We start from the raw sequence: 18,320 nt of genomic DNA, 5'->3' as shown, positions 1-18,320 counted from the left end.
GCTTCGTAGATGTGTTGGAGCCAGAGAGTGGTAAAATACCCGTATTCACCCTGGTTAACTTGGAGCTACTTGGTATATGTAAGTGTCAGGTCGTCGAATGTCTCAATATCCTTATCCGTGTTGTGCCTTGTTGTCGCGATGTCTGACTGTATTATTGTATCGTTACCTTGGTGATATTATTGTATCGTTACCTTGGTGAACTGTTGGTCATGACTAGTAACGTACAGGTCCTTTTCTCTTTGCATAATTACTATCGGCTCGACATTCGAGTTTTTATTAAGCACACCTGATGAGCCGTCACCAACTACAAGACGAAACGCACGTCGTGTGAAACCACTTGCTATTGCACCCAACGTGTCCATCATCGTTACGTCAATGTGGAGTTTACCAATACTGTTATATTGGCTTTCGTATTGTGACTGTTGGTCTTTGCTTGTCTTCCTCTCTTCACGTATTTGACATGCCGTTGAAGCTACCAAGTTCATGGGCGTAGGAACTGGTCCGAAATTTCCTCCAGAAAAACCTTTCATCTTTTCGAATCATGACATTCCTGACTCCTCCTCTGTTTTAATGGACGGCGTTCCTATTGCCTTTGGACGTTCTGCTAAGCATCTCGGCGTACAGCTCAGTGATGGTTTGAAGTTCCATGACCACTTCCACACCATCTCCAGGAAGTTTCAGCAACGAGTCAACCTGTTATGTTTCATGGGCCGACATTTACCATCGTCCCATATTCTCCTCTTGTATAAGTCTTATGCGCGTCCGGCAATAATTGAATATGCCATTCCTGTCTGTTCATTTAGGATCACATCCGCTCAGTTAGAGTCCCTTGATGTACTCCAGGCTACGGTTTGCCGGCGACTTCTGAAGTCTGTGAAAATAACCTTTGATATCCATGAATCAAAATCCAATTTGAACACATTGTGTTACTTAGAATCTCTGCAATTTCGCCGTGTCTTTATTTCTCTTGTTGTTTATTTAAGTACATAAATTTTCACCCAGAATATCTCTCCCGCTTTGCGATAACCATAATGTAGTGCCCGTAGGCCCAAAAAGCTCATTTTTAACTCGCATGGTCGTATTCTTCATCCCTTTTCCTACAGAAAACTGGTTCTCTTTGGAATTGTCTTCCACCCCGATTGACAACTTTAGATTCCCTATCTGAATTCAAGCGTCATTTACGTATTCACATTGCCAAGTATCAGTTCCACTGCACTGGTACACCTTTGATGTGCAATCATTAGTTTACATGCTTGTTCTTTTCTTTTCTGTCTTGCTTTCTTTCCTTGGGTTTCATATTATTTCGTGTTAAATCCAACATGTCGCACTCACTTTCTCTAGCATAATTAAAACTATGTTTCTAGTACATACCCCAATAGGAGATCCCCCAGATAGGCGTTAGCCTTTGAGTTATCCTTAAATAAAGATTATTACTATTAGTATTTGAAACTCGGATGTTGATCCATAAATAAATGTAGAAGACTTTCGGACCGTATATAGTATCATGTTACAGTGATGGAGAGTTACTCTTAACTCGTATCCATATGTCCTTTTCTCTTCTACAATTATGATTATTATTATTGGTACGAAGTAGTGGTTGCGACTTCGGCGATCAAGTAAAGTCGGCGGAATAGCGCGAGCTCCGGTGTGGGGAGCAAACCCTTTCCGTAATGTTGTGCCCAGCGCGGGCTTGCGACTAGTTGGTTTGGAGGTGACAGCGTTTCGAATGACCGAGGGTCCTCGACGTCTGTCTCACCGTCCAGGAGCGACACTGACTCACGCTGCTATCTGGTGTTCACGAGGTGTTTGTCGCGCTGGAAACGGAGCGTCTCTGTAAGTTTGTATCCCTGATGATGTTTGTGCCTGGAGAGCACTATATAAGTGGTGCTCTTCAGGCACAATCTTCCTCAGCCTACTCAAGCTCAACTGATGAGGGGTGAATTCCCCGAAACACTGTGTATTGAGCAGGGAGTGGTGCTTTCTTGCAGGTTTGCCGAGTCGAAGGTTCGATGGACTTCTCGTGTGCTCTGTATGGCAGTCGTGAGTCAGTCAAGTGTCAAGTAAAGTCAGCGGAATAGCGCGAGCTCCGGTGTGGGGAGCAAACCCTTTCTTATTATTATTATTATTGATTATTACATAATTATGCTCTAATCAGTACAAGGCGCACGTCGTGGTTCCAAGTCTCCATTATAATTATCTCCTTTTCTTAAATCAATCATTTTCATGTTCGGCTGCGTGCATGTTAGTCACCAGCATATTCATCTTCGTGGCGCCAATGAAGCAGACGCAGCGGATGTAGATGCAGCGGGTGAAGATGCGGCGGAAGCAGATGCGGCAGCGATTGGATTATTCTTCCTGTGGAGATTGGCTTGATAGGCGATTGCCACCCACGAGGCCCTGTTCCTGCAAACGGGAGAGAGGGAAAGGAACAAACTCAGACCATACGATTACTGGCGCAGCATATCATAACTGTATAACTGCAAATATTATGTCTTTGAAAAAGAATGCGCCACATACCTAGCCTGGAATAATCGCAACTACTAAAAACAATTGACGGCTCGCGTGAGACTCGGTTTGTCTATATAGATGCCGAGTTTTCCGCATCCATAGGAACAGTTACACCATCACCCTTCAAGGATCAAGGCGCAGATGCAGCTCCTAAAGCGGTGGGAGGTGAGTAGATCAGCCCACCAGCATTTGGTCAAAGACCAAAAATCCCATTCACTGCATCCATGTTTGCCTCGTACCAGGCCATGAGTTCCCAATTAACTGTGGGTCGCAGCACGGCTGGAAAAACATCCTTCCGCTCCCAAGCAGGACTTGAACCTGGTACCCTCTGTTTCTCAATCATGGTCTTAGACCATCCCACTAAGCCTGCCTGTCTATGCTGCCTATGCCTGCAAGTACTTACGATGTGTGAAAATATGTGGTGTGAAGTATCCGAGATCATGCGCGCTTTTCGGTGAGATCGACATTACGGATCCTTAGCTAAAGCGTCAATTGCCTATGTAGTTGTAGTTGATGTGGTAACTTGAAACTATAGCACCGGTTTACATAGCGGAGTAAAATATGATATAGAAAATCAGTAGGCTGCTCTAGTGCTGCTGCATCGCGCAATGCCCGCTACTTTTTGTAGTTTGAGCACTCTGGCGCTAGAGCGACGAGCTACCTTAATGTCTGTGGTGCCTCCTTTGCACCATGGCTGGTTGCTCGGCCTATTTAGCTCGTAGCTGTACTGATGAGGCCTTTATGGCTCCTCGGCTTTCGCCTTGTTGAGCACTCTCAGTAGGCTGCTCTAGTGCTGCTGCATCGCGCAATGCCCGCTACTTTTTGTAGTTTGAGCACTCTGGCGCTAGAGCGACGAACTACCTTAATGTCTGTGGTGCCTCCTTTGCACCATGGCTGGTAGCTCGGCCTGTTTACCTCGTAGCTGTACTGATGAGGCCTTTATGGCCGAAACAGCTTGCTGTCTACAGCATTGGATATAGACAATCGTATAAAGGTTCGGATGCTTTGTGCAATTTCCGCCAGACAGCAACTGAATGTCTCCAGTTGACGTGGACAATCGCTAGTTTCATTATCCCAAGATGCACCCCACATACAAACACTTGTGTGCGAATTAAGGCTACAAAGTACAAACTAAATCAGTACCACAGATCTTACCATGCAACATGTTAAGGTGTTTGAGGTTTCTAAAGGGTGAGTGAATCCAGAATCGATTTAATCGACATGTTTGTAGCATTAAGATTAAACCTTTGTTTCCAGGCAGCCACAGTGGGTTGGTCAAAGACCATGATTGAGATACGAGAGGTACCTGGTTCAAGTCCTGCCTGGGAGTGGTTTTTCCAGCCTTGCTGCTACGCACAGTCAACTGGGAACTTGTGGCCAGGCACAAAGGGTACATGGATGCAGCTAATGGGGTCGTTCTCAGCACTTGTGTCAGTGGTTGTGAGACTTATCCACTCACCCCCACCGTTAGGCGCTGCATCCGCCGCTAGTGTTTACCGTGTGTTAGCGCCCGTCGTGAGTTCCCTTCGGGAACGGACACGATAATTTTCTTATTTTCCTTTTTTTCTCGCAGGTTTCTAGTGTACCGACTGATCAACATAGACTATCCTAAATGGAGTTGTCATTGTGTGCAGATTGTAAAGTTTCATTTTCTTTTTATTTAATTTTTGTTTGTTTTGTTTTTGTGAAAAGAAAATCGATTTTGGTAAACCTTTATGACTTTGTTGTAGTGTGGCGATGACAGCAGAATTTGTTCTCTTTATAGCTATTATAAAATTGTTTTCTCCGCGTCGATTATTTGTTTTGTTTTGCTTTTTCTTTAGTCGTTGCGTCAGGCCAGTGAAATCATGATCTTTGCTTGCCCGTATAAGAGGCGTAACCCTCATTCCAGGTTGTGGGGTCCAAACGGACCATATGGGTATGATTTTTGAAATATGTTTACTCTGCTGCATCACATCTCCCTGAAACTTCATGTATTCCTCAACTACACAATAACCGAGATAAATAAATAGTCTGGGTTAGAGGTTCATGATGGATTTCCTAGGTTCATGATGGATTTCACTTTTTCACGGTAATGTGGGCGGGGTCCAAATGGACCCCAGTAATATAAAACACAGGGAAGTGCAACAATTGGGATAGGTTTGGTATTTATAGGGTCACCGAATACATGGATGATACCCACTGAAGTATGAGGCCCTACAAGAAAATGTTCGTCTATAGCCATAATCCTTCATTCCATGTTGACTTTTATCCTATGTTCCCAGTATATTGGGGTCCTTTTGGATCCCAGGAACGTTTTGGGTGGTATTCTTGCAAACGTGCAAAATAATCCCGACAAACTTCAGAGCTGTCAAAAAATTCAGTTTGGTCAAAGCAGTGGTCTATGGGAAGGTAACACAGCAAAAAAGATAAGTAAAATGGAGAGTTTGCAAGAATACCACCCAAAACATTCCTGGGGTCCAACAGGACCCCAATATACTGGGAACGTGGGAAAAACGTCAACATGGAATGAGGGATAAAAAAATGTTTAAAGGTTTCTAGTGTGCTGCTTGTACTTACCTCAGAATGATGCCAGTCAACCCGCATTTGCTAACCTGCAGACATTGCGCCATCTGTGTCAAGAGAGCGTCGTCGAGTTCTGCCGCAGTCCGTGGATACCGGCGGTCCTGATGGTTCTTTAGAACTGGTTCCTGATACCCGGGGGATCTCATGAACCAGGGATTCTGCAGGCAGTAAGCAGCATCTGGCCGTTGCCTTGGATCATAGGCGGTCATGTCGTCGATCAGGGTTTTCAACTCCTGTGATATCCTGCAATAGCCTATATAACGCTTGTATACCTTCCTGCGGAGGTGTATGTCTTGCTCTGCCACGGTCATGCCATGGACCATGCCGAACGGGTAAGGGAATTTCGTGGCCAAAATGTAAAGCAGCGAACCGCTGTAGAACGGTCATTGGAAAAGAAGAACACGAACTAGGACTTAGGACTGTACTAGTAATATGAAGAGTTCTCATTCATTTCTCTATGTTTGCGAGTGGGAGATCCCCTCACAAGCCTCGTGCCTCTGGGTGGTCCTTCGACAACATACAAGAAAGAGATCATCATGGCTGGCTTGAGACTCAGTTAGACTGCGTATTCAGCACCCGTAGCAACGCCACCATCCTGCACGGATCTAAGGCGCAGATCCTAAATCGGCGGGAGGTCAGTAGATTAGCCCACCAGCAAAGTGGCCAAAGACCGAAACCCCCATACGCTGTAATCATACTTCCCTCGTGCCAGGGGCTGCTGCTAGCATTCATTTTAGCTCACCGGAAACCGTACACAACAACACAGCGCTATTACTTGTATTAGCCCTTTCCCAAAGGTGCTCTTTTATTTCGCACTTAGTGCTTTTCGCGTCCCTCAAAATATTAGCATAGCCATGATACATTATCAAATATGAACCCAAGCTGAGAAATGAATACGCACTCTTCCATTTATGGGTCCACAAAAGGCAAAACAGGAAGTAAAGTTCAAAAAGCCCCTTTTTACAGCGTTGTGTACAAGCTTCCCTAACTTACTTGTTGCCCCCAAAAAAGCGGCGTGCCAAGGCCCGGGCCCATCGAGCACTCGGAAACTGTGATCGCAAGCATGAGCAAACAGATTTTAGCACTTTTTCAGCTAAAAAAAGCTCAAAAAGGGCGATATTCACCAAAAAACGCAATAAAGGGCGAAAGAAACGGGCTTTTCCAAAAAGGGCCAAAAAGGGCGAAAAAATGGCGAGCACCTTTGGGAAAGGGCTAAGCGCTATACTCCGCCTTCTATTTTTACAGCTTCGCATTACCCATTGCAAGAATGTGTAAGCCTTCACTAATGCAGCGCTAAAAATGGTTTTATCACTCCTTTAGGTCTTGCTCATTTCACGCCAGGTGAGGTCAGCACTGCTTATTTCGGCGCCAAGTAGAGCGGACGTATATAGACAAAGGGGCGCCAAGAGGTGATCATGAATACCAACATTTGAACCCTAGACTCATAAAATTTAATTACTCATGTATTTTTTATCCCTCTCGTGGAAGGGAACCCTGGGCTTCGCTGGTTACTGCTATTAACTGAGGGTTGCAGCACGGCCGGGAAAACATTCTTCTGCTTCCAAACAAGACTTGAACCTGGTAAACTCGGCTTCGCAATCCTTGCCTTAGACACACTACACTACACTACACGTATAACTACAGTTGCGCCCACTGAAATCCGACCCAGAGTGCAAAGCTGGCGCCCTGGACCAGTTCCGATTACATCATTGTGGGTGTACATGTGTACGTCCAGCCGCATTCATTCCACTGCCAGGGCGTCAAGGAATGAGCAAGTTGAGGGTGCCAGGTTTGCACGTTGGGTCGGAATTCAGTGAGCGCAACTATGCATATACCGGTAGTTGTGGACACTGGGTGCAGTACAGCTTGTTCATAAAACTCTGCGTGCAACACTTACCAAAAGAATATGTCAGCCTTTTGATCCACGCCACCCATGGATGGCAGGTTAATTTCTGGCGGATGAGTGTGCATGTCAGGTCGGATCACCATTGGCTTGCCTTCAGCGAAGCTACGAGCGCACCCGAAGTCGATGAGTTTGGCCAGACCGTTCGTTTTGATCATGACGTTTTCGGCTTTTAAATCCCTGAAATGGCAACGGATCAACAGGGCAACGAACGGGATAAGGAAGAGATAGCCACAGAGACACTATTGTAAATGTTTAATTAGTTGCTGTCTGATGATCTGTTAAAACCATCAAACTCAGAATAACACCCAAAACCCTTTTGATTCCTCTCAAGTGTGAGTAAATTTACGAGTATATTGCTACGTCATGTGACGCGTATCTCAGTCATGTGACGTGTATCTCAGTCATGTGACGTGTAACTCAACATTATGTAGCTCTTCAGGAAATTAATGGAAACTGCTCACTTTGATGCACATTCGTCATACCCTCGGAAAGCTAGTCTAAACCACATGATACTTCGACGTGCTTCGAAGTACTGTACATGTTAAAAATGTAGGAAAGGATGAGCTGTTGCTAGTGACTCCTTAGCATTCTGATAAACATTGTCACCTGAAAACCGGCAACAACACTAGAATTACTTTGTTTAGCGCCAACTGTCGCAGTACTTTGAACAGAAATACCCGGGACACACCCTACACGGCACTGTATCACCTCCCCCCACCCATTGCACTTACAGATGCACTATGCGTGCTGTCTGTAGATAATGAAACGCTTCCAGAAGATTCGTGAAAATCCTGCGTAGCTTATCTTCGCAGTAAAATCTCCCCCCTGAGGTTTCGTTCATGAAGTGCTGTGCCAGATTGATGCCATCCACCCGCTCGAAGTACAATACCGGGGATACCGTCGATAGCATGGCACCGAAACATGCAACAATGTTCTCGTGCTTCAGCATACATGAGACATTGTACTCATTCCACACTGCCGTTGCCCTATCAACCGAGTCAGGGTGGCGTTCGAACGTCTTTGCAACCATTGTGTCATCCTGCGCATAGTATCAAGGCACAGAGAACAACCGTTTGATTAGGGAGGGACAATCAGGTAAAAGTGTTAGCAGTGCCCTTCATGATGACCATAGACGATAATCGAGCTCTCATCAAATTATGATCATGGTGATACGGCAGCAAAAATATTAATAATACACTTCTTTAGTATTGACTCCATTGAATTTCGCCATAACTAAGCAGTCACATCATAATATTGTACCTGCAAATTTCCCTCCTTAGGGCTATATTTCACACAGTTATACTTATAATACCACCCGAGCGGCAGGGTTTCCGGGGTGTTAGCGGCCGCCGTGAGTTCCCTTCGGGAACGGACACGATAATTTACTACACTTTCTTTTCTTTTTTTATTATACACCACTACCCGCAAAGGTCTTTTGGCTACAATTTTATTCCAAACATATTTAAAATAATCACTTCAAAAGAAGACAGTAATTAAACGAGAGAGCTTGGAAGCTCAGGGCCCTACGCTACGTTTTTTTGCCCAGCGAGCGTCAACTTTCTCTTTGCATTCGAGGGTAATACGACACCGTCTACCACCTTGATGACCTACGAAAAAAGCATAAGGATGTTATAAATTTTTCATTTCTCCTATTTTTTTTAGACATAACCTGTGGTTTGAACCCGCACTATCGCCCTGCATGCATTCTCCGATACACTTCGCATACATACTCATTCTTCCAAGTTGCTTCACATTGCAGTGTCCGGAGTTGCAACATTTCTGGCGGACAAGGGGTTAATCCTCAACGCGCAGAAAACCCAGGTTCTGGGCATCTCCGCCGGAAGGCGGAACAGACTAGAGCTTGAAGTTACATGTCGTGGCACTCCTCTGGCTCAAACCAGCACAGCCAAATACCTTGGTATTTGTCTGGACGAGCGCTTGAGCTGGGCAGGTCAAGTTGCTGCTGTAGTGAAGAAGGTGTCCTACAAACTCCGAGTCTTGCGCCACATCAGAGCAGACATCACCCGTGCACAGTCCCTCCTTTACTACACAGCTCTTATCCTACCTGACCTACTCTACGCCTCGAACGCCTACTTCGCCAGCCTCTCAGCAAGCCTCAAACAGACCCTCTTCAGACTGGATAAGCGCTGCATCCGCTGTATCACAACCCAGTCCTCGCGTGCCCACACTATGCAGCTATATGCCCACCTCGGCATTTGTCCGGCTTTCGAGCGGGCGGATTGCAAGTTGCGGCTTCTCGTACACCGCATACTTCACGGCAATGTCAGTTTGCTGCTCAATTCACGCCTGGAATACAGTTCACTGCCCCGTGCCACCAGAACTCAGGATGCCTGCAATCTGCCCCTTCCCAACATCCGCAGTACTTCTGGATCTCACAGACCAGTTTTTGCTGCTGCTAAGTTGTGGAATCTTTTGCTCTCGTCCTTAAAGTCATGCCCTACCACATGCCGATTCAAGCGTTTATTGGAAGTTTACTTTCATGGCTAATGCTAGGATGTTCCCTATCCCGAGCCTCGGAGTTCTCCATACTCACTGTTTTCTTTACTCCACCTATCCAGGTTATCTTAGATTTTATCCGTTTGGGGATGATTGTCCTTGGATTTCCAATGTATTCATAAAACAAACACACAGAATGGATGTGTTTCGGAATCTCACAGCCTAGCATTCCCCTCTAGTTGGCCTGACCTAGCACATCTCAACGCTCACGTCCATTGAAAGTTTACTTTCATGACCAATGTTGATGATCTAAGGAGAGATTCCTATACTCACCGTTTTCTTCACTCCCCATAATCCAGGATAATTAATCTTGTTCTTAATCTTTTCTCCCTTTCCATCGTCATCATAACATTGGGCATGATTGCCCGTTTGACTTGCGATGTAAAATAAAAGCAATACCAATACAATACATCACGATCTTGCATTTGAAAGCCCTATTTGAATATTGCGGCCAGCTGTCTTTGTTGGTACGGAACGGGACAGGTACGGGATAGCGCCAGGCATGCCGATGGCACAAGCAAACAAACACGGAATTACAGCTGTGTGGACCCTGGCTAGCGCCAGACGTTACTGAAGTAATGTCTTTGGCATAGCTACGGGAATAAAATCCAAATCTTCGGGCCAGGCCTATCTTCAGGAATACAACCTCAAGAACAAAGAGAGATTCATTGTCCTCCTATCATTGTTGGTATTATTACTCTTAGAAAAGGTATCCACATGAACTTCGAATTAACTTTAAACCTGTTAAAGAAGTACAGGATCTCGACCCTGCGAGGGATACCGCATCTTAACTCCACCAGTAATATTTCAAAACTCTGGAGTCGATCGCACCCTATACTTACGTTACATGTACGCATTCTGGCTGGGCGGACTGTGCCGAACACGCCTCGGCCCAGCTCTCTCGCCGGAATGTGAACGACGTTCCCTTGCGCTCCTTGCGCTTGGTCCCCGAATACAAATCCATGCGTCTGTACGGGGCCAAAATGTTCACGGGGAAATCGTTTGAGTTCGTTCGCCGGCCACGGCACCATTTTGAACTAAATTTCAAACTGAAAACGGGCACGAAAAATGATGAAGCGGTCAAAATTTAATTTGTCTGTCAGTACCTGAAAGTGAGCAGGAGAGACTAAATCAGTCGTTCAGCGAGGCAGCAACTTTCATCCACATCTCTTCTATGCGGTATTGCATTGTATTATGGCTACAAGAGTTTGACATAACATATCCTTTCGCGTACTACCAAGAGTATATAACTCTTGGTACTACCTGTTTGCCCTCTTGCGATATGCCCCAAGAATCACTATCAGAGTGATTATCGTGCATCGGGGGGGAGGGGGATCGTAGCAAGGATACGAAAATGTGATCAGCGTGCACAAAGCAATATGCGTTGCTTCCCCAGTACCAACGTAAACTGCACTGTAGCAGAACTTCTGTTAACGAAAAACAAGAATGTCAAATGGCACAGCTGTTGCCGAGGGACGTAGCTCGTGCACATCTACGTGGCGCTTGCCTTCCCCTCATTGGAACTTCCCCTCATGAGCCTTCCAAGTTGGAAGGTTGTTGGTTTGCGCTTCGTAGATGTGTTGGAGCCAGAGAGTGGTAAAATACCCGTATTTTACCACACCCTGGTTAACTTGGAGCTATATGTAGGTGTCAGGTCGTCGAATGTCTCAATATCCTTATCCGTGTTGTGCCTTGTTGTCGCGATGTCTGACTGTATTATTGTATCGTTACCTTGGTGATATTATTGTATCGTTACCTTGGTGAACTGTTGGTCATGACTAGTAACGTACAGGTCCTTTTCTCTTTGCATAATTACTATCGGCTCGACATTCGAGTTTTTATTAAGCACACCTGATGAGCCATCACCAACTACAAGACGAAACGTACGTCGTGTGAAACCACTTGCTATTGCACCCAACGTGTCCGTCATCGTTACGTCAATATGGTGTTTACCAATACTGTTATATTGGCTTTCGGATTATGACTGTTGGTCTTCGCTTGTCTTCCTCTCTTCACGTATTTGACATGCCGTTCAAGCTACCAAGTACATGGGCGTAGGAACGGGTCCGGCAGGCCCGGCGGTCGCCGGACCAATGATTTTCAAATTTTATTTTTATTTTTTTAACATTTCAACCTTGTTGATGGCTTGTCGACTCTTGTACAGGTACCATGTTTTACATCGACAATGCGGTGTATCATCAGCATGCATATTCTTATTTCTCATATTGTTCTGTAGCATTAAAATATGGCCTTTTAGGCCCAATTTTCAAACAAAATCCCGGGGGAGGACCCCCGGACCCCCTCTCACAATTTCGCCGCACCAATATTAAACTGCTTCCTACGCCCCTGAAGTTGCGTGGACTGTTGTTGCCTTGCGGGTTAGAGTTGTAGTTAGACGGGTTTCTCCAATGGTCTTACTAGTCTCGTCATCATCACCCTGTAACGGTCGCCATTCTTTGTTGCCGAGGGGGGGGGACATACACGTAGCTGGTGCGGGCGTTTCCCTTTCCCTCATTGGAACTTTCCGCACTTGCAACTTTCCAGAACAAGCTCACCGCTATCAATGGGACGTACGCGTCACATTATAGAGGCCATTTCACTTTGAGGGTTCCTGATTCAACTCATGATTGTCGTTGTTTTCTCGATTATTGTTTTGGACTTCGTTTCTACGTTGCTTTGCTTTGCACCTTTGTTCCTATTCCACCTTTGTGTTCTTACCTAAAATGAGAGTGCATAATTATTATACAGTAGTACAACAGTGCAATATACGAAATAGTAAATAGTGAATGTGCCGAAGATTTTGGTGATACAAGTGAATTTATTTTGTGAAATGCTCCTCAAAATGCACGGCATCAAGTTCTGCATCCTGATAGCGTCTGCGGACGCGTCAGCTGCTCCGTTGGGCTATTCTTGAGCGGGCGCATATAGAGCAGCGTGGACGTTGGCTCTGTACGCGATGGACTGCCACGTGTTCTTCCTCCTGGAGACAAACAAACAAAACGACACACGATTGTTCAAGTTAGAACAACGTGTTGAGCGCAGTTGAATTCAAGAGTACATCTTGCGAGTAATGTCGCGCGATGAACAGTTTGGAAGGGAATTTTGTGGTACTTGTTGCATTGTTGAACAACCATCATGTTCCCCATGCACTGCCTGCACCTGCATACATGAGCATGCCTTTTGTATGTTACTCGCGACGAGTTCTACATATCGTTGCACCGTGAAATGTCGTTGTGTGAACTGACGGCAATCCGTCCTGGACGCACTAATCGTAATCCATTCACTGGAGTAATGTAGGGAGGTGCAGGCGCTGTAGAGAGACCATCAGTATTCTAGCCACTCTACCAACACTGTGGCTAGTTTGGGCTAAACGAGACATTATTGTTGGATCCGCGAGGCCCATTTGAACCTGAGAGGCGATGCATCAGAGCACCTTGGTGGAGTGTGGCAGATGCTTTACTCTAGGGGCCTGATATTGATGGCTGGAGATCTGAGATCATAATTGATGATGACCGAAAACGAGACTAGCCCTGCCCCTGTTCTGCGATGCCCAAAATATAACATGTACAACTATTACTTCTCAGTGCTGAGGCAACGAACTGAAATAATAAAAACCAACCAAAAACCAACCAACCAGCTGGGTGGTGGTCGTCAGGTGACTTCCACAAAGTTGCCCGCCAAGGTTAAAAACTTACCACATAATTTGTTCAGCCAGTTTATCTTCAGGCATATCCAGATCTCGCGCCATCTTCGTCAGTATGTCTGTGTCCTGGTCTGGCGTAATCTGCGGCTGGTAGTTCACTAGAGTAGGCATGGTGAAGCCTGGCTCTGCTGTGAACCATGGCGATTGGAGAGCATGGGCCGCATCTGGCCTCTCGCAGGGCTCATAACGTGTCATCCAGACAATTAGGTCTTGCAGGTCCGGGGACAGTCGCTGGTAGTTCTCGGCTGACTTGTCCACGCCAACCCGGAGCCTCCCATTCTGCTCCTCCACGTTAAGCTCATAGAACTCTCCCACGTATCCATTCTGACCGACTGCGACCTTGTACACCATCGCCCCACTGCAGACAGGTACAACACGTACATTAAAGGGGAAGTTAAGGCAAAAATTAAAATTTCACCAATTGTAGTCTTCAGGGTGCTGAGTCGAATGGTCTTGGTCCGAGAAAGCTGAGACGCTCCCTTCCTACTTGAATCCCAATCGAACTCGCGCACTTCCACCGAAACTGGGTGACTGCGCCCTACGAGATGGGGATTTGTATGCAAAATGTCACTAAAAGCGCCGTTTCGTTCTTATAAAAGCACGGATGACCGCGATTGGCCCATATGTTGTAGTCTTTTGGACGCTGAGTCGACTGGTTTTGGTCCGAAAAGGCTGCGATGCAGCGTTCCTCCTTTATTCCCAATCGAACATGGTTGAACAAGTGGTCACGTGTTCCTGGGTGCCCAAATCACCTGGTCACCACGCCAGCAGGCGACAACTTTCACACCAAGGTTCAACTCGAGTTCAACTCGAGTGACAGGACTGCACCCAAAAAAGGTCAAACAGGCTAGTAATTTGTACCCTGCAGGCACTGTGACCACCTGACTGGTGTACGCAGGAGCACGTGACCGCTTGTTCAACCATGTTCGATTGGGAATAAAGGAGGAACGCTGCATCGCAGCCTTTTCGGACCAAAACCAGTCGACTCAGCATCCAAAAGACTACAACATATGGGCCAATCGCGGTCATCCGTGCTTTTATAAGCACGAAACGGCGCTTTTAGTGACATTTTGCATACAAATCCCCATCTAGTAGGGCGCAGTCACCCAGTTTCGGTGGAAGTGCGCGAGTTCGATTGGGATTCAAGTAGGAAGGGAGCGTCTCAGCTTTCTCGGACCAAGACCATTCGACTCAGCACCCCGAAGACTACAACTGGTGAAATTTTAATTTTTGCTTTAACTTCCCCTTTAATTAAGGTCAGTCATCGGGATAGCTCGCACGACAAATATAGGATGGATCGGGAAAAGCGACCTCTCCTTATAGAGCATAGCAGTACACAGTCATAGAGAACAGTGCATAAGGCCAGTCAGAGTTGTGTGGGGAGAGCTCGCACGACATTGAAAGAATGGACCTGAAATACAATGTTACACCTTTCCTGCATAGTACAGTGTAGTGGGACTGCCGAGATGTGTGTATGATGTGTATGTGTGTGTGTGTGTGCGTGTGTGTGCGTGCGTCAACTTGACGCCTGAAAGAGCCACATGTACTTGTATAGTACCGGTAAGTCTAAATCACCACAGACTGCCTGACGAACTGTCTGCCAACGTGACGTGCTGGCGAGCCAACTTGCTGTGCACGTAAGTCGCGCTGTGCCAAACACCCAGCTCATGCAGTACTTACAGAAAGAACATAACTGACTTGTGGTCCACACCGCCCATTTCCTTGTCGTTCATCTCGGGCGGGTGGGTGTACATGCGTGGGTGTATCACCATGGCCTTGCGCTCGGCCGTGTACTCAACGGCGAGGCCAAAGTCAATGATCTTGGGCGTTCCGTCCTCTCGTACTACCACATTGTCGCTCTTGAGGTCACTACAGAGAAGACAAAGCTTTCGTGGTCGTTTTGATTCATTGTATAAATGGAATCATCACTTCAATTTCAAACTGTTCGAGCATTTGATCAATACCTCACAAACCAGATGAAGTGAACAGAAAACTGAATTTCTAAATCACTGGCGTGAAATCATCGACTATTTTGGTACTTGTTGGAACATTACACATTCGTAAAAAACTAGCAACAAAAGTATCATAATTATTACATGTATCTAGCATATGCTGCTGGAATGTTTCCAGAATGGGGATTGGGGTGTCGCATACCACATGTACCATAGTACTTGAACCGTGTCTGCGGATGTGTCAATCCCAGTTCTTCGGCGAACAATTCATACATCTTGGCTGTGTGGTATCGCAGCAACCCTTTTATACCGCAGCAGAGAACTGCATGCCCGTACACGACTAGGTAACTTACCCATGAAACACCCTCGCAGTTTGGAGGTAGTGCAATGCCTCTAGCAGTTGCCCGGTTATTGGCCGCAATGTCTGCTCTGTTAGCGGGGCACCAGTGGTCTTGATCGAGTCGTTCAACATTTCCTCCAGGGTCCTGCCACGGATCCACTCGAAGAAGATCACTGGCCAGAGTGCCGACTGCATTCCGCCAAAGCACGCAGCAATGTTCTTGTGCTGCAGCTTAGTGGAGATCGTCAGCTCGTTGCACACCATTTGCTCCAAGTTCGGCTGCCTGCTGGTGTAATCCAGAAACTTTCCGACCACAGTGCCTTTCTGTAGAATAATAATAATAATAAAATTAATTATGATAACGCGTGCCATTCGCAATGTAAGGGACTTCTCACACACACAGGGAAATCATTATAATCACATGCATTACAAATGTAGGAGAGGACGCGAACTTATAACGCTGACAACCACCCATCATATTGCACAGCAAAAGAATTATACCATTATACATATTATAAATCCGTTGATCCCCGAGCTGCAGAGAGTGCTCAATGTCAGAGACAGAGAGCTTAGTACATAGCAGACTCAGCGGAGGACGTTCAGGTTGGTTGTAACTCTGAGTTTCAGGCCGCTAGGCAATCATCAGACAACTGCACCATTATACAGTCATATTATACATAATTATGTGTATTTTGCCATCTTGAATTATTGGTGTGTCGTGCAACAAACACTGGCCGGAAGCGTTTCACAGAACAATATCTAAATCTGGAAAACCGTAGGTTCCAGGCTGTCCAAGAGTGTGCTCAAGACCGAGAGGCAGAGCTAGTTTTATTTTTTATTTTTTTATTTTATTTCGGCCAGTCGGCTACTATCATTTCGTCTTGGGGGTTAGACAAGGGGAAGTAGCCATGTAGGGCGTTAGCCCGCCTTTCGGCACCGGGAGTTGCAGCTTGCTCGACTTGACTCTACTGAGTGCAGAGGGCCCACACCTTGATCTGGTGAGCTGCGTCGTGCGGATTTTTGCAGTCAGATGTGCGACTGCGGGGCTCGAACCCGCGACCTCTCGGGTCGCAGGCAAGTGCGGTACTCAATGTACTACCGGGGAGGCCCCCCAGAACTAGTTCAAACAATAAGAGGACGGAAAAGTGTTTACTCTGAGTTTGGCGCACTAAGCGATCATCGCGAACCTAAGAGTTAAAACACTTTTTCCGTCCTCTTATTGTTTGTCTCAAAATTGGAAAACCGTAGTTTCCAAAGAGGAACTCCTACTTCAACTGACACTGTAGAATGTACTTCCAATAACCCACCTTGGTTGCAGGGATCTCCACTCCGAAAACTTTACCGAACTGTCCCCGGCCAACGTCCATGAAGTCCACTTCGACAGCTTTGGCCAAGCGGCGCCTGAATGGCTCGTAGCCAACATCCTCACCGAATACTGCTTCAGAAAGCGGCTTGGGCCACGGGACCGCCAGCATTCTGAATGTCAATCAGCAATGTTCAACATAGAATGTGAGAGCTATTTCCAATGAGAATTGCTGCCAGGAAGAACAGTATCAGCAATCAACAGAGGAGTAACGGGCTGCGTGCAGCTTTTATGATAGAAGTGAAGAGCTAACGGGTACAGTGTGCACATCGTATTGTGTGTACTCATATCTGTAGTCGGTATGCAGCTAGCAGATTCTTGGCTGCCCACGTGTAGACTGTAGTCAGTACACCAATGCGCTGTGAGTCCTCATTATGCATGAGGGGACTTCAGTTTCCCCTTGGGTTTGGTCGTTCTCTATTGCGTTCGTTCATGCTTCTTAGCTCCTTTCCCAAAAGCTTGATAGGCAATATCTACCCTTGCATGTCTCTTTTGTTGGATTTGAGCTCGCAACATGTTGTCCTTTCTTTTTATACACCATTGATCTTTGAAGGGTGGTGGCGTTTGTACGGATTCGGAAAAACTCGGCTTCTAGCCGAGTCTCACTCGGACCGGAAATTCTTTTTTCTCTTTTTTTATACAATGTATAAAAAAAGAGAAAAAAGAATCATGAATGGGAATGGGATGAACTTCCAATTCAAGGCAACCAGTCAGGGGAAGTCAACTGCCTGAAAAGAGAAAGAAATATGCCAGACCCACTAGGACTCGTGAGCTGCCCTTGGAGTGAAAAACTTGTCACCGCCTTCTATAACGTTTATATTTGGCCTGGTCCCATTGTAGCTAGAGGGTTGCACATGCCAAGCAAGGTCCCGGTTTCGAGTCCTGATGGGTCTTTTATTTTTTCTCTTTTAAGGAAGTGCACTTCCCCTGACTCTTTACCTGGAAAATAATGATACCGTAATTATAATAATTATATAGAAAGGAAAAGGACCAGGGACTACAAGTTACGCTATAATATCCACTTAGAACACCAGTTACTAAACAATGCGACAACATTGCACGACACTGACCGACGGTCTTGACGTTCTACAACTAACTGGCTAACAGCTGTAATAATAATAATACTCACTGTTTGGAGAGAAAACACAAACTGGAAAGGTCTGAAAGGTCTGACGACAAAATTGACTGCAACCACCAGGACTCGAATCAGAGACACTCGCTTGAGGCCAGCGACACTCTAACCACCGAGCTATGGTGTGGCCGCCATCCCAGCAGAGACCGTTCAACACCTTCTTCAAACTACGTATCTCATACTTCCTGTGAATCCACACAGGCGGCTGGGATGCAGCCATCACTGTGTCCCACACACTTCACGTGCAAAATAGCACGCAGGGATCCCCAAGTCATAAAGTATTGGCTGGTTAGTGGGTAAGACGCAAACGGGAAAGGTCTGAAGAAAACATTGA

At 46.1% G+C, this 18,320-nt stretch overlaps 2 protein-coding genes across 2 annotated transcripts; both read right to left on the bottom strand.

The window, feature by feature from the left end:
• Positions 1-2,152: 2,152 nt before the first annotated feature.
• Positions 2,153-10,613, bottom strand: LOC135825338 (probable serine/threonine-protein kinase fhkE). Its single transcript, XM_065338074.1, has 5 exons — positions 10,339-10,613; positions 7,711-8,018; positions 6,971-7,156; positions 5,068-5,445; positions 2,153-2,403 (listed from the first exon to the last, which is right to left on the bottom strand). The coding sequence occupies exons 1-5, from the start codon at positions 10,525-10,527 to the stop codon at positions 2,259-2,261; spliced, it is 1,206 nt and encodes a 401-aa protein (XP_065194146.1). The 5' UTR covers positions 10,528-10,613; the 3' UTR covers positions 2,153-2,258.
• Positions 10,614-12,215: 1,602 nt separating this feature from the next.
• LOC135825247 (aurora kinase C-like) lies at positions 12,216-17,042 on the bottom strand. Its single transcript, XM_065337987.1, has 5 exons — positions 16,799-17,042; positions 15,505-15,815; positions 14,880-15,068; positions 13,192-13,557; positions 12,216-12,476 (listed from the first exon to the last, which is right to left on the bottom strand). Exons 1-5 carry the CDS (start codon positions 16,964-16,966, stop codon positions 12,401-12,403), a joined length of 1,110 nt encoding a protein of 369 aa, XP_065194059.1. The 5' UTR covers positions 16,967-17,042; the 3' UTR covers positions 12,216-12,400.
• Positions 17,043-18,320: the final 1,278 nt, after the last annotated feature.

The sequence above is a fragment of the Sycon ciliatum genome, chromosome 9 (genome assembly GCF_964019385.1).
Source record: "Sycon ciliatum chromosome 9, ocSycCili1.1, whole genome shotgun sequence".
Taxonomy (NCBI): Eukaryota; Metazoa; Porifera; class Calcarea; order Leucosolenida; family Sycettidae; genus Sycon; species Sycon ciliatum.
Note: the sequence above shows the minus strand (reverse complement) of the source record. Positions and strands in the feature narration are given on the sequence as shown.

Coding starts and splice junctions, on each gene's coding strand:
- LOC135825247 (XM_065337987.1), bottom strand. CDS start 16,966: ATGCTGGCGGTCCCGTGGCCCAAGCCGCTTTCTGAAGCAGTATTCGGT. Junction 15,069..15,504: donor ACTGCGAGGGTGTTTCATGG/GTAAGTTACCTA, acceptor TCTTCTCTGTAG/TGACCTCAAGAGCGACAATG. Junction 13,558..14,879: donor AAGTCAGTTATGTTCTTTCT/GTAAGTACTGCA, acceptor ACCTGTCTGCAG/TGGGGCGATGGTGTACAAGG.
- LOC135825338 (XM_065338074.1), bottom strand. CDS start 10,527: ATGGTGCCGTGGCCGGCGAACGAACTCAAACGATTTCCCCGTGAACAT. Junction 5,446..6,970: donor AAGGCTGACATATTCTTTTG/GTAAGTGTTGCA, acceptor ACCGTTCTACAG/CGGTTCGCTGCTTTACATTT. Junction 2,404..5,067: donor TTGACTGGCATCATTCTGAG/GTAAGTACAAGC, acceptor TCCCGTTTGCAG/GAACAGGGCCTCGTGGGTGG.